The sequence below is a fragment of the Talpa occidentalis genome, unplaced genomic scaffold (genome assembly GCF_014898055.3).
Source record: "Talpa occidentalis isolate TD23 unplaced genomic scaffold, MPIMG_talOcc4v2.1 talOcc4.7, whole genome shotgun sequence".
Taxonomy (NCBI): Eukaryota; Metazoa; Chordata; class Mammalia; order Eulipotyphla; family Talpidae; genus Talpa; species Talpa occidentalis.
Genome location: NW_023605083.1, coordinates 82447277 through 82461000, shown reverse-complemented (window position 1 = coordinate 82461000; position 13724 = coordinate 82447277). Strand labels below are relative to the sequence as shown.

The following is a 13724-nucleotide window of genomic DNA, read 5'->3' as shown; positions in this document are numbered from 1 at the left end:
GCAGGTGGGGCTATCTGGACACTCCTGATCAAAGTGAAGCAAGGAGCAAACTTTCCCTCCACGGCCCTTGGCCAGGACACCCTCCCCCTAATTCCAGAGATGCCAAAATGTCCCCTCACATTGAATAAGCCACACCATCCCAGGCCTGTGCCAAGCGTTTTCTTTATTTGAGGGACATGGGAAGGCGGGGGAGGGGAGGGGGGTCCGAGGGCTCTGGGACAGAGGAGGTGCTGGTGAGCAGACCGAGACAGCAGCACCCCAGATTTCACCGCCAGGGTCAGGGATCCTGCCTATGTCTGCACCTGGGTCAGCTGGATGTCACCCCCCACTTCCAGGGTGTCGATGGCCCACAGGTCATTCACACGGTGCTTGTATTCACACAGGTGCTGACCGTTCACTGCCACCTTCAAGCAGCCGCTTTCACACACGATCCACACCTGGGCAGAGAGGCCGTCGTTGGCGCCCCGCTTGGGAAGTCCTCAGCGCTAAGCGCAGGCTCCTGTGTCCTCACCCCAGCAACCGCTTCCTCAAGCCTCCCTTCAGCCCCAACCCGCTTTCTAGCCTCACACAAGGATTCGCTCCTCACTGAGCTCTTGCCCTCAACTTCCCAGGCCTCACCACGCTGTGTCCCTCGCCAAGGTCGCCCTTCCTGCCCTGCACACATGGGGGCACTGGGAACCCCCTGGGGGATTCACAGCCCTTCCAGGCAAGCCTTCCCTGCCTTTCCTGCCTCCTCACTGCCTCCCAGTCCAGCCGTGCTCCTCCCAGGCCTGTCCTGCCCTCCTCCCTCTCCTGCTAGACCTTGACCCACCGGGGCTCAAGCCATCCGTGCTCAGAGCCGGCGCTGCCATGTCCGGAGGTACCAGGTCCACCCCAACACTCCCTCAGGGTGGCTGGGCCCCGCTGCGGGGCAGGGCTCAGTCTGTCACAAGCGCCACCTCATTTCACCCTAATAACGGGCTCTATGGCCAGCGGCCCCAGTCGTTTTTTCGAGGAGGAAATTGAGCCCAGAGCAGTGAAGCCACCTGCTCAAGGTCACACAGCTCCCTAGACTCAAGCTGGGGCGCTCTGGCTTGAAACACCCCAACAGACTGTGAACATCCAAGCTCCTTCCCTGGTCCTCGAGGCCCACACAGTCCTTTTCAAGGCTGGGCAGAAAACTAGGGCATGTTTTCAAACGCAGATGCCCAGACCCTTCCTTCTTTGGCCGGGGACCAGGTCAGGCATTGATTTTTCTTTTTTAAACTCTGCAGGTATTTGAGTGTGTGGTCAGGGCTGAGACACCAGCCCCGTGTGAGGGGCCTCCAGTGACACCCCCAACCCTTCCCCCTCTCTCCCCTGCAGCCCTGCCTCCCTGATCCCAGAGAGCCCAGGCTCGGGGCTCTGCACATGGGACCTGCCGCTTCCACCCACTGAGAAGGTGCCCTCAGGCCTTTGCTTGGCTCAGTCCTTCTGCCATTGAGGTCTCAACTGAACTGTGGCACCCGTGCCAGCCGGCAGTCCACAGGCCAGGCAGGTGCCTCGGCCAGGCAGGTGCCTAGGCCACGGGCTGCGCCCCCCCTGCTCCTGTGCTGCTCTCTGCATGGCGCCTGTTGTGCCTGCAGGGAGCTGCCCCCACCCTTGCTGGTTCTTCCTCCACCTAAACTGTAACCTCAGCAGGGGCAGGGCCGCCTGAACTTCCTGCTGTGCCCCAGCCCCTGGCTACTCTGCGCAGAGGGGCCCTCAGTCCCAGAGCAGATGAGGGATTGTTGGGTGAGGAAAAGCATGACGCCTCCTTCTGGATGTGTTGGGTCACTTTGGGGCTCCATGAGCGGAGGCAAGTAACCTGCACTTGTGAGTTTATTTCCTCACCTGTGAAAGGGAGCCAGCACCGCCCACCATCTGTGGGAAATACTTAGAACAGAATCTGTTGCCCACTTTCTCTTCAGGGTCCAGACCTCACCTCAGAGGCATCAGCTCAAACCAATAAAAGAACCCCCAATCCCCATGTCCTTCAGCCCCAAGGGAGCTCCTCTGAGTCTAGGCTTTGGGACCTTACCTGGAAGCCTTGGCCACGGGTGAAGGGCATTTTTTGGGGCAGGTTTCTCTCCTCAGACCCCCAACAGCTGTTGATCTGGGTGTTTCGGACCACAGCATTTTCATTGAATCGGGGGTTCAGGTGGAAGGCGATGTCACCCCCAGAGCGCAGGTTGATGTAGAAACTGGGGTGAGGTGGGGAACTCACATGGACCTCCTCAGCCTACTGGGCCTCCCCAGCCAGCCCAGAGCCTTGGGGATAGCCAGAATAGCGGGGTGCCTCCTCCGGGAGAGGCCTGGCTTACCTCTGAGCCCTGGGCAGGACACTGCCTGTCATGAAAAGGTTCTTCAATGGGTACAGCCCTCCAGGGATGGCAGCAAAGAAAGGCAGGGTCTAGACAGGGGGAGGGGCTGGGCAGGTCACCAGGGGCAGCCAGAGCCCAGCCCTGCTGCACGGGGCCCTTGGTACCAAGTGTCAGCAGAGTGTCAGCTGAGCTGACTACCACGCCTAGAGTAGTGTGTTTTTGTGGAAGAGTCCATGGTCGCTTTATTTGATTCACTAAATGCTCAAGGAAGTTTGTTCAGCCTTCCTGAAGTCAGGGGGATTAAACTGTCACCAGAGGCACTTTGGCCAGACGCAGAGGGTAGCTGACTGAAGGGGACGGCCTCCCTTCACGGTCAGGGGACATTACAGTTGACAGCACCTGTCAACACTCTCCTTACTTACTGGCTGTTTGAAGAACGTCAGCTGACTGAAGCGCCGCCTTTAATTTTGTGAGGTGCCCTTCACCCCCACGCTGCCCAATGCAAACCAAACCTCCACTCCTCCCAGGGCAACCACTTACGTAAGTTGGGTTGGGGTACACCATAGGTGGCATGATAGCGTTCTGTTGAAAGAGACCAGGAAATCCAGTGTGGGCATGTGTGCCCATGGCCCCCACACAGTCTAGGGGTGCTCCAGTGTGAGCCTGGGGTCCTGAGGCTTCAGCCCTTGAATTCTTCCAACCCCTCCCTCTCATGTCAGCCATGATAGTCCTTCCTGCCCTGTCCTCCAACCCCACTGTGGTCCTCAGCCTCCCCAGCACATCCAACAGGTAGCCCCACTATCCCCAGGCTTCCCACAGGAGAAGGAGAAGCTCCTTCAGCCTGTGACCAGCAGTGACATCTCTGGGACTTATTCTCAGGAGGCAGGGCCATGAATCTCACTTCCAAGGGCCACTGCACCCCCTTTTAAGTGCCAGAAGGACAGGTTTTCCTGCTGGTCCCAAGGAGACCCACCCTTTGGGCTGCTGGGTAAACCCAGACTGTCTGCTGTCCCAAGGAAAGTTGCCCCCGAGTCATGAGCTAAGACCTAACCCAGATGTCCTCACTCTCCTTGCTGCACTGCTTTCTTCCTAACTCTGGGACTAGAAAACCCAGTTCTTACTAAAGCAGTAATGATGGGGCTGAGCTGCCCAGAGCTTCAAGACTTACGGGAAACATCTGTCCAGGGGTGCTGTGCGCGGTTTGGACGACTGTTTGAGTCTAGAATAAAGAACCCGCATTTTAACCAGTTTCACAGGCACCAATGGCAATACCACGAAATGCCACCAGAGGGCAGATGCAGGGCCTCCTCTGGTGGCGCAGCGGGTTGAGTGCTTTTCTGGGAAGCTTCCCACAGCCTCTGCAGAGCTAGTTCCATCCCCAGCCACCTGGGAGGGTCCCGCATGGCTTGCAGACCTCTTCTGCCTCGCCTGCTGCTCCCCTCAGTGATGTATTTCATAAGTCTGCCTGTTCTGTTCCCAACTGTGGCTCTGGTGAATTTTCTCACCCTCCTGCACTTCTGACTGTACCCAGTGCTTGTATAAATAAATAATTTTTTTTTTTTTTAATGAAGAGAGTGAGAGTCAAGGCATAGTGACATCTTCAGGCCCAAGGAGCAAATCTATCATTTCTTCTGGTTTCATAACATCTTTTTTTTTTTTTTTAAAGATTTCTTTATTTATTTGTACAAACACTGGGTACAGTCAGAAGCGCGGGAGGGTGAGAGAATTCACCAGAGCCAGAGTGGGGAGCAGAGCAGGCAGAAGGACCGAAATACACTGCTGAGGGGAGCAGCGGGCGGCAGGAGAGGTCTGCGCGCCATGTGGGACCCTCGCCCGGTGGCCGGGGATCGAACCGGCACTGCAGAGGCTGCGGGCAGCTTCGCAACCCAGCGCTCAACCGCTGCGCCACCGGGGAGGCCCAATAAATAAATCTTTTAAAAAAAAGAAAGAAAGAACGAAACAGGGTGCAGATGCTGGATGGCAAGTGCACCTTGGGCTTGTAACCAAGCCCATCACCAGGACCAGACCCTAAAACGGGCAAATGGGACTATTTCTTCCCTCAAGAAAGCAAGGTCTGGACAAAGTTTCTTCTGGAGAAGAAATTTGGCTGCACTTGTGGCCCCGGCCCATGTTTCCTCTCAGGGGAATTTCCCAGCATGGCCAAGCTTTGTAGGAGGAAGCAAATGTGGGGCCTCGGTTTTCTGTGACTGCAGGCAGGACGGCAGTGGCTTGAGCAAAAAATGTCAATTCAGGATGTTCTCCAATGCACCAGGGCCAGCCATCCCTCTCCCAATTCATGCCCACCACTCCCACCCCCACCTTGGCCAGGCAGGTGGTCAAGGGGTCCTACTTCACTGCCCACTCCCCTCCCCTTGGGGAGGCCTAATACCTGGCCACATGTCCTCCTGCTAACCCACAGGAAGACCCAAAACAAAGAGACTCCAAAAAGAGCAAGAGACTTACAAGAGGACTCCCACAGGCTGCCCACACACCTGCAGACTGAGGGGATAAGAAAAGCAAAATGGTGGTTAATGTTGGAGCCACACGGCAGTACGATAATGCAGAAATTGTGGGCACAGTCCCAGACTATTGTTCATCTTCCTCTTGCTCCTAAGCAATCCTTCCTGGGCCTGTGGCACCCAGAATCTTATTCACCCTGGCAGGTACAGTACGGTTATGAAACGGGGTGGGGATTGTCACGGTTGGAGGAGAGGGCCATCCCCATTGGCTGCTGCAGAGAGGACAATGAGTCTGATGCAGGCCATGTCGCTTGCTCAGCTCCCAGAGGCAAGCACATGGCCCCCAGTGCCGTTTTTCACCCATAAATTGAAGGCTGGTATTTACTGAAGACCTAGTATGTGCCAGGCTCTGACTTCAGCGCTTCATGAGGGAGGAATCCTCAGCTCCTGTTTCACTGGCAAGGCAAGCAGACTCAGAAAGGCTAAGCAAGTTGCCCAAGCTCACCCAAGCAGCAAGTGATAAAATCAAAATGGCATCTGTCCTGTCTGACAATCTCCACCACACCCTGCCCTGCCCTGCCAGCGGCAAAGCCAGGCTGCCTGCAGAGATTCCTGGAGGTCCAGCTGTACCTGACAGACCACAGGAAGGCTAGGGAGAGAGACAGCCCTGCCCCTAGCTCCCACTGCTCGAGTGGCTTAAGGAAGGGTCCAGCCTTTCACCTTCGAGTCCAGGAATCTGACCCCATCCAGCAGACTATTCTGGACGCCTTTCTCCTGGCTGTGCAAACTGCAGTCCACATTTATTTCTTATTTGTGCCGCTATTACTATGTAATGAACAGCCCAAGTCCTAGCCAGAGGCTCCTGGGTGTGGGGAGGAGGAGGTGGTGTGGGGGGACAGACACACAGGCACAGGCACAATGGGACGGGTGATGGCACAGCACAGAGGTGTACAAAGTCCCGCCTGACGGAGGGAGGGGGCATCCAGCCAACTGCCTGGTGGGAGATGCCAGGAATGATATTTAAATAAAACATCTAAATAGAACATTTTAAATAGAGCATTGAAGGGCCATTAGGGGCTTGCTTGTGGGGACTGGGGGTCAAGGCAGGCAAAGGGGGCTTTCAGCATGTACAAAAGTTAAAGGCCAGAGAGAGAGCCTCGGGGGAGCAGGGGAGGCTGCTGGGGGGCCTTTAAGATTTTTAAGCAGGGAGAAGATGTGGTAAGATGTGTCTGGCAGTGGGTGGGTCTGAGGGAGGGAAACTAGACCAAGGTCCTCTGGGGAGGCACCACATGCCCTGGAGCCAGGCAGAGGCTCCAGGAGGGAGAGTGCTGGCCATGGAGAGCCATGGAGGAGGGGAGGGGAGACTCAAGGATGACTCCTCAGTCTCCAGCTCTGGGCTGGGTGGTGTGGCTGAGACAGGGCACCCTTGTGTGACTGGGGTCACTAGTACTTTTAGGACCCTCTGCTGACTGCTGTTGGGGCCTCTGATTATCACTCACTCACTGTTTGTTCCCCCTGGGCCTAGATGAGAAATGAGAAGGCTTTGAGAATTGCACCATGGCGGAGGCAGCTTGGACGGGGCCATGTGGGTGTTCTAAAAACAAAAGGCAGACATCAGGGGGAGAGGGAAGGGGTGTTAGGGGAGCCAAGGAAGAGAGAAAAGGCAGGAGCAGGGGTAAGAGGGAGAGAGCCCGGCAGGCAGAGAGAGCAGACCGCCACACAGGCAGGACAGGACAGGGGAGGTGTGTCCCTGGAGTCACCTGGCTGGAGATTGGCCGGTACCTTCAGCACTGCACCCCCAGCCTGTGCCAGGTGGACGGTATTACCTGGAAGCTGATGTAGGACAGTTGCACGCAACCATTGACACAGAGAGTGTCTGCACGGTGGTAGGGCACGCGGTGTGAGTATTGCAAGAAGAAGCTCCTGTTCACTGTCACCTGCAGAGAAGAGTCACTTGCACAGGAAAGGGGGACACACCCAGCCTCCAGCACCCACCCCTGCCTCTAGACATGAGCACCTGCCTCTGTTTATCACATCTGTCCCCTTAGGGGAGGGCCCCAACCTGCACAGTGTGTCAGGGACATACCCGTGAGCCCAGGTGCGTGGAGACTGCTTGGCTCTAGTTGTTGGCTTTTAGTTCTGTGGTGTTTGTTTATTGCAGGGTTTGTCTTTCTAATAGTAGCTCACCTGGGGGTTATTCAACATGAGCATTTACGTGTGCATGCAAGTATTCACTGGGAACCAAGGAGAGGTGACTTTGGGCTGCCCATTGAGGGGTTGGGAACTTCCATGTTTCTATATACAGATAAACTCGCCCAACTGCCTGAACCCAAGGCCTAACTCTGTTTTTTCTTTTTTTTTTTTTTTAAAGATTTATTTATTTGTTTGTTTGTTTGTTTGTTTATACAAGCACTGGGTACAGTCATTATACAAGCACTGGGTACAGTCAGAAGCACGGGAGGATGAAAGAATTCACCACAGCCAGAGCGGGGAGCAGAGCAGGCAGAAGGACCGAAGTACACTGCTGAGGGGAGCAGCGGGCGGCAGGAGAGGTCTGCGCGCCATGTGGGACCCTCCTGTGGTGGCCGGGGAGCAGCAGGAGATCGAACCGGCGCCGCAGAGGCTGCGGGCAGCTTCGCAACCCCGCGCTCAACCGCTGCGCCACCAGGGAGGCCCTTTTTTTTTTTTTTTTTTTTTATGCATACAAGAACTGGGATGTAGGACACAGATGAGGGGAGTAAAAGGATTCCCCAGAGACAGAATGGGGAGCAGAACAGGCAGATTTATTTACTGAGCACATTTACTAGATACACTGCTGAGGGGAGCTACGGGTGAGACAGGAGAGGTCTGCTGTGTCATGTGGGCCACCTCCCTGGCTGACCAGGGATAAACTCATACTGCAGTGGTTGGCAATATCTTGATAGCGCTGAAACTTAACCACTGTGCCACCAGGGAGGCCCAACTAGTTCTTTCTTTCTGAATGAAAGAGCCAACATGTGCTCCAGGAGGCTGCAGCCATCACTAACACCCTTAAAAAGAAACAGCCTTGATGCTACATATTATTGCTCAACCCAATGCAGTAATGGGAGTTTCTAAAGGTGATTCCCGGAGCCCCAGGGCTGGGGACAGGCAGCAGAAAGGGCAGCAAGATTCCCTGCTTACCTGGAACTCTGAGCTCTGCACCAGGAAGCACAGCTCAAATGGATTTCCCCACTGGAAGGGCATCGGCTTCTTCCTCTCCTCTTGCCCCCAGGACCCATTCTGCTTTGTATTGCTGACCACATACCCTCCATCCTCAAAGCGTGGGTTAAAGTGGAAGGCTATGTCGTTGTCAGAGCTGCCAGTCTGGAAGTTCACATGAAACCTAGGCCCGGGAAACAACTCGGTTGAGGACCAAGGGCCTCTCACCTCTAACTTCAAGAATTTGCCCACTTACCTGCCAGGCAGAGACTAGTTTGTTGACATTCTCTGTTCCACTAGTTACACTTAGTGTTTCTGTGCCCTTATTACATCTTGCCCCTGCAGTGTGACTTTCTGAAAATAAGTGGGAAGTGGGTGAGGAAAAATGTGGATACTACCCATGCGAAGCCTAGGTCTTGGAAACTAATTACAAATTGGAGTCAACATAGGAAGACAACTCTGAGACAGAGAGTACAAAGTTCAACACCACAACTTTTTATGCTTCTGCATAGGCCTGTGTTTGGCCCACAGATGGTAGTAGCCCTGTTAGCCCCTCGTGTGATGCTGGGGATTTGGAGGAACTGAGTAAAGGCACCAGAGATGAAAAGTGCTGGGACTTGCAAAGGATTGAGGCTGGAGAGAAACAAGAGTTCCAGGTACCTGTTTTCGCTGGACTGAGTAACGGTCCCTTTGATAGTGATTTTACGTCCTTCCTGGAGACCCCCTGGGATTAGCCTGCGGAAAGGGACAGCCTGCAGGGAGAAGATGTAGGTCAGTCAGTGGGTCCACCCCCTTCTCTTCCTGCCCTCAGCCTTCAGTGCTTGCTTGGGCTCCCCTGAATGCCTGGCACCTCCCTGGGGGCCTGGTGTGGCTGTGAACAGCACTGAGGGTGTCTGGGCCTTACTGATCTTCCAGGCCCAGGAGGAAGCACATGAGAATCTAGATAGTCATACAGACATTCTGAGATTGTGATGTGGAGACACGGGCTTGGGGACGATGGGACAGAGAGATGGCCTCCCTTGAGAGCATGCAGGAAATGAGGGCTTCCAGGAGGGCCTTCTACTAGGAAGGGAAGGAGCATGCACCCTGTCCTGAGATGTAGGCCCTGGGCCCCCCACCAAGTTCCTGGTAAACACCTGGGGCCTGGACTGGGGCTCAGACGGCCTCAGGGACAAGGGTCCCATCGCCCTATTCAAGAGGATAAACCTTTCTGCTCACCTGGAAGGGCCAAGAAAAAGACACTCTTCCCTGCCCACCCCACCCATAGGACAATGGTGATCATGACCTTTTTACTTTTCCAGCCACTTAGTGGCACCTATTTCCAGATCTTCTCTAGTGTCTCCGCGCGGCCCTGCCTCTCAAAAGAACTCAAGGGAGGGAAAGGAAATAAGTGTGAGCATAGATGAAGCAAGACAGATCATGAGTTAATAATTGTTGAAGTCAGGTGATGCCTATGTATTGTTCATATAATTCTCTCTGCATTTTCCATAGGAACAGTCAAAACAATGTATTTCAAAAAAGAAAAAATACCCAGCAGCCCCAAAAATGTTTTGTAAGATTTCAATACTCCTAAATGGTATCTCCAAATTCTGAAAGACTATATTTAGCTGAGTGTAATTCTTCAGACAAAGTTATTCATTGCAGAAAAAGGATCAAAGCAATCTAAATGCCCACAATCGGAAAAGGGTGAAATAAATTATGGTTTAAATTATGGTGATATAAATCTATTTTACATGCCTTTACTTATTGAGGGATAAAGTATCTCTGGAAGGAGTCAAGGAAATTGATAACACTAGCTGACTCTGATGTGGACATGGTAGGATAAACATTTACTACCTCTACCCCCACCCAAAACATCCACATTCCCATCGCTGGAATCTGAAAATGTTACGACCCCTGGCAAAGGGACTCTGCAAGTGTGAGGAGTGAGGGGTCTTGAGATGGGCCATCTCCCAGCTTCCCGGGGTGGGCCAGTGTAGCCACAGGCTCCTCAGCCTAGGGAGGTGGGAGAGCAGAGTCAGTAGTAGGAGCTGTGACAACAGAGATGGAAGAGGAAGCAGCCTTGAGCCAAGGGAAGCTGGCAGCCACTAGAGGCTGAAAAGGAAAGGAAACAAATTGTCCCCTGAGGCCTCCAGAAGGAGCAGTTCTACTGACACTGACTTTCTTTTCTCACCTATAAAACTGTAAGAGAATGGATTTGAGTTGTTTAAATCTGGCTGGTCATGGCTGCTCTGTGTGTGTGTGTGTGTGTGTGTGTGTGTGTGTGTGTATGAGAGAGAGAGAGAGAGAGAGAGAGAGAGAGAGAGAGAGGGAAAGAGAGGAAAAGACCCAGCACCCATGCTTTTACTGCCACACAGGCTGCCTCTCTTGGGGAGCACAGAGCATCCTCGCTCCTGGCTCACCCAGTGCTCCCCACGACCACAGTGAGTCCTGTCCTGTTTGTAGGTCCAGCTGCCCCTCTGGCCATGGGAGAGGCTGGGCCAGATGAGGCCAGGCCTGAGCTGAGAATGGGCTGAGGCTCCCAAGCCAGAGACCCTAGTGGTGGGGACAGCTCTGCAGAAGATGGCTGGGCCACGTGCCCTTCCTGTCACACTGTGGAGAAAGTGAGGGTCCGATGGGGCCAGTGGTTCACCGGGAGAAGCCCCCCATGTGGGATGGAGTGTCCCAGTGCCCGTGGCAACTGCCCCCATTCTTTCTCTTGTCTGGACTCCAGGGCTTGTTTTAATTCTCTTCTGCCCCCAGGAGGGTTTCCCTAATGATTTGAAGTTTTCGGCCTCGGAGTACAAGGACTAGAAAGAATAAAACATTTATCAAAATAAATGGCATTTTGGGAGGAGCTCTGCAATCCCCCATCTGGAGAGTGTGGTTGCCCAAGGTCACATCCTGAGCCTAAGGCCTCATGGTAGCATTCATCACACCGGGCCCAGCTTCCTCCAGCCCTACCCCAGAAGCCTCCACTAGCTGGTCACAGGGCACCAGCCAGCAGGGAGGGCACAGGCCAAGCGGGGCCCTTGAGGCAGGATCCAGTGCACAGTCTCAGTCACTCCCCCCATTCAGCACCCTGTTGCTGACCATCCAGAAAGGCTCTGGAAGCTCACCTGTCCCGCCCCTGCCCCTTGGAAATCTCTTTGCCAGTCAGACTCCTGCGACAGGCTTGGGCCCACGACACAGTGAACACAGATGCTTCCTGGGCCAGTTGCTGACTTGCTCCATAATTGCTTCCCCCTTGTCCTGGGAGTCAAGACACCTTCCTTCTCTGTCACTTTCCATTGGGGCCTTTTGGCAAGTGACCACAACCTCTCTGATCTCAGCTTTCCCAGGGGTGGAGTGGGGACATGAAGACTCCCTGGGTTTGAGCAAGACACCTGCAGACAAGGTCTACATCTGTTGCAAAAAGAGGCAAAAGGTGACCCTTCTCACCCTCCCTCTCCCCTCACACAGTCCTCTCTCCTCCCTCTGAGATCACCCTGGCCTGCCCTATACACACTAATTCACCCGTCAGGGAGCAGAAACTCCTCAGATGGCCTTCCCTGCTGCCCCCAGACTCCTTAGAATACAAAACAGCGCAACAACCCACAAGGCAGGCAGGTACCTTGCAAACTCTCTAGAAAGGCCTCCTGCTTAGTCCTGATCTCAAGCCGGGGGGTGGCTCCTGGATTATCCCCATTTTACAGATGTGGAAACCCTGGCCAGGGATGCTACAGCCACTTGCCCGAAGTCATCCAGTAAGTGGTTGGTTGAACCCAGGGAAGCCATCTCTAAAGTGAGGGCCCCTGACCCCCAAGGCTGGACTGGCCCCTTCCCCAGAAGCCCTATCACTTTCCCCACCCTGCCAGCCACCATTCTTCCATTTATCACCAAAGCCTGCCTTCCCCAGAGCACCCAGGACAGGACAGACACCCAGAGGGAGATCAGTTGTGCATTAATCAAATGCACAGTTCCAGGTGCTGACCGCACCATCCTCCCCGAAAGGCATTGCTCTGACCCTGGGAACATAACTGTGCCAAGCTTGTCCCAAATGGCTTTCTGTGTTCTCTTTGGGATGTTACCTGCCCCTATGCCTCTCCCTACACACACTTGCTGCCACCCATGAGTTGTTTCCTCAAACATCCAGAACTGCTTCCTACAGCCTAGACAGGCCCACCACTCAGCCAGCACCACCCACCAGCATCATGGAACTCACTGGGTTCTGGTAGGTAACGGGCTGGGCACTGCTGAAAGCCATCTTGTCCTGCTCCTGTGGCCAGCACTGCTTCCCCAGACAGTCCTCTGCACTGGAGAGGACTTAGCCAAGAAATAGAAGCCTAATTGATTTGGCAATTGTTCAGTGGGGAGGAGCCAGAAGCAGGAAGATGTGGATCTAGATATAGCAAAGTGGGGTGCTGGGGGAGGTGCAGTCTCTGGCAGAGAAACCGCTGCCCCCTCCCAGGCCAGAGACCCTTCCTGCCTGTTCCACACCCTGAGACCTAATAATTCATTCTTACAGGTCCAAAGAGCCTGCCCCTACCGATGACTGCCCTACATGTGACTGTGTCCTGAGCTTGCTGGGTCACAGTGTCCAGAAAATGGCAGGCCTGCTTGAAAGGGCCTTTGTCCCTGGGTTGCTGGTACATGGGGTGGTGCTGGTGTTGCTGGGGGAAGGCCTGGTTAGATCCATTTTTATTCACAGAGAAACTGAGGCTCAGAGAGCCTAAGGGACATGACCAAGGCCACGTAGCTCACCACCAGTAGCCTGAGTTATATGAGGATTCTTAGGTCCTCACAGAGTATTTCTCCCTTTAAAATTCCATTCCTTATGTAAAAACATAATCATACAGACACCAGAAATGTTTTGCAGAGAGAAAATGTCCTAATCAGCTTTTGTTCCAAGAGCACAGGCTGCCCTGGGGACTCTGACCCTCCTCACTGAGTGTGTCTTTCTTCTCTTGTCTCTCCTTCTTTTCTGGGCTTGAGAATGCACGTGAAGAATATTCCAGGTGACAGGGCAGTCAGGGAAACATGAGCCACACCGCCTTTAATTGACTTCAGCACCTAGTTAAGGGAAATGCTGGTGTGCACAGACAGCAGAGTGGGCTGGGTAGGGGAGGCAGAGGGGCGGGGCGCTGATGTAAGCTTCCCTGCCACCACCAGGTCCCTGCAGTGAGGAGGCACAGAGGTGACCCTGCGAAGACCAGGGAAGGCCAAGCGGGTAGAGTGTTCCCTGGGCCATGCATCCCTGCCCCCTCTGCCTTCTTCCACCTTCCCTAGAAGTGGCAGACTCTGCAGAGACCAACCTCTTTGACGTGTACACACAGACCACAGCCACTGTCCCCTGTGAACCCCCTCCCTCCCCACTATGTTCTTGGGTCAGAACTTGACCTGACTGACCGGGAAGAAGGCAGGGTTGGAGCAGCCAGGGGTATTGCTAGCTCTGTTAGCTGACTCCGGCGCTGCTCCCCCTTCTTCCTTCCTACCCTACTCTGTGCTCTCAGGGAGCAAAATCCCTTTTTGTTCTCTGCAAGCATCTCCAGGAAAGGAACCATATTTACTGACACCAGAGGTTGACTAAAGAATCCAAGTATCTGGGCCTCCCCAGTAGCGCAGGCAGTTGAGCGCTGCCCTATGAAGCTGTCTGCAGCCTCTGCAGCACCGGTTTGATCCCTGCCAGACGGTAAGGGTCCCACATGGTGCTGTAGACCTCTCCTGCCTCCCCCGCTGCTCCCCTCAGCAGTGCATTTCTTCAGTCTGCCTCTTCTGTTCCCTGCTCTGTCTCTGGTGAATCCTC

The 13724-nt window shown here is 54.3% G+C and overlaps 1 protein-coding gene across 2 annotated transcripts; it reads right to left on the bottom strand.

The window, feature by feature from the left end:
* Positions 1–290: 290 nt before the first annotated feature.
* LOC119231358 (galectin-9-like) lies at positions 291–12186 on the bottom strand. Of its 2 annotated transcripts, XM_037493133.1 has the most exons (10): positions 12144–12186; positions 8621–8712; positions 7943–8144; positions 6607–6717; positions 4785–4820; positions 3490–3540; positions 2862–2903; positions 2322–2410; positions 2039–2201; positions 291–437 (listed from the first exon to the last, which is right to left on the bottom strand). In XM_037493133.1, exons 1-10 carry the CDS (start codon positions 12183–12185, stop codon positions 291–293), a joined length of 975 nt encoding a protein of 324 aa, XP_037349030.1. In that variant the 5' UTR covers position 12186. The 2 variants fall into 2 exon arrangements, with proteins under 2 accessions (XP_037349030.1, XP_037349031.1); XM_037493134.1 differs by lacking the exon at positions 4785–4820.
* Positions 12187–13724: the final 1538 nt, after the last annotated feature.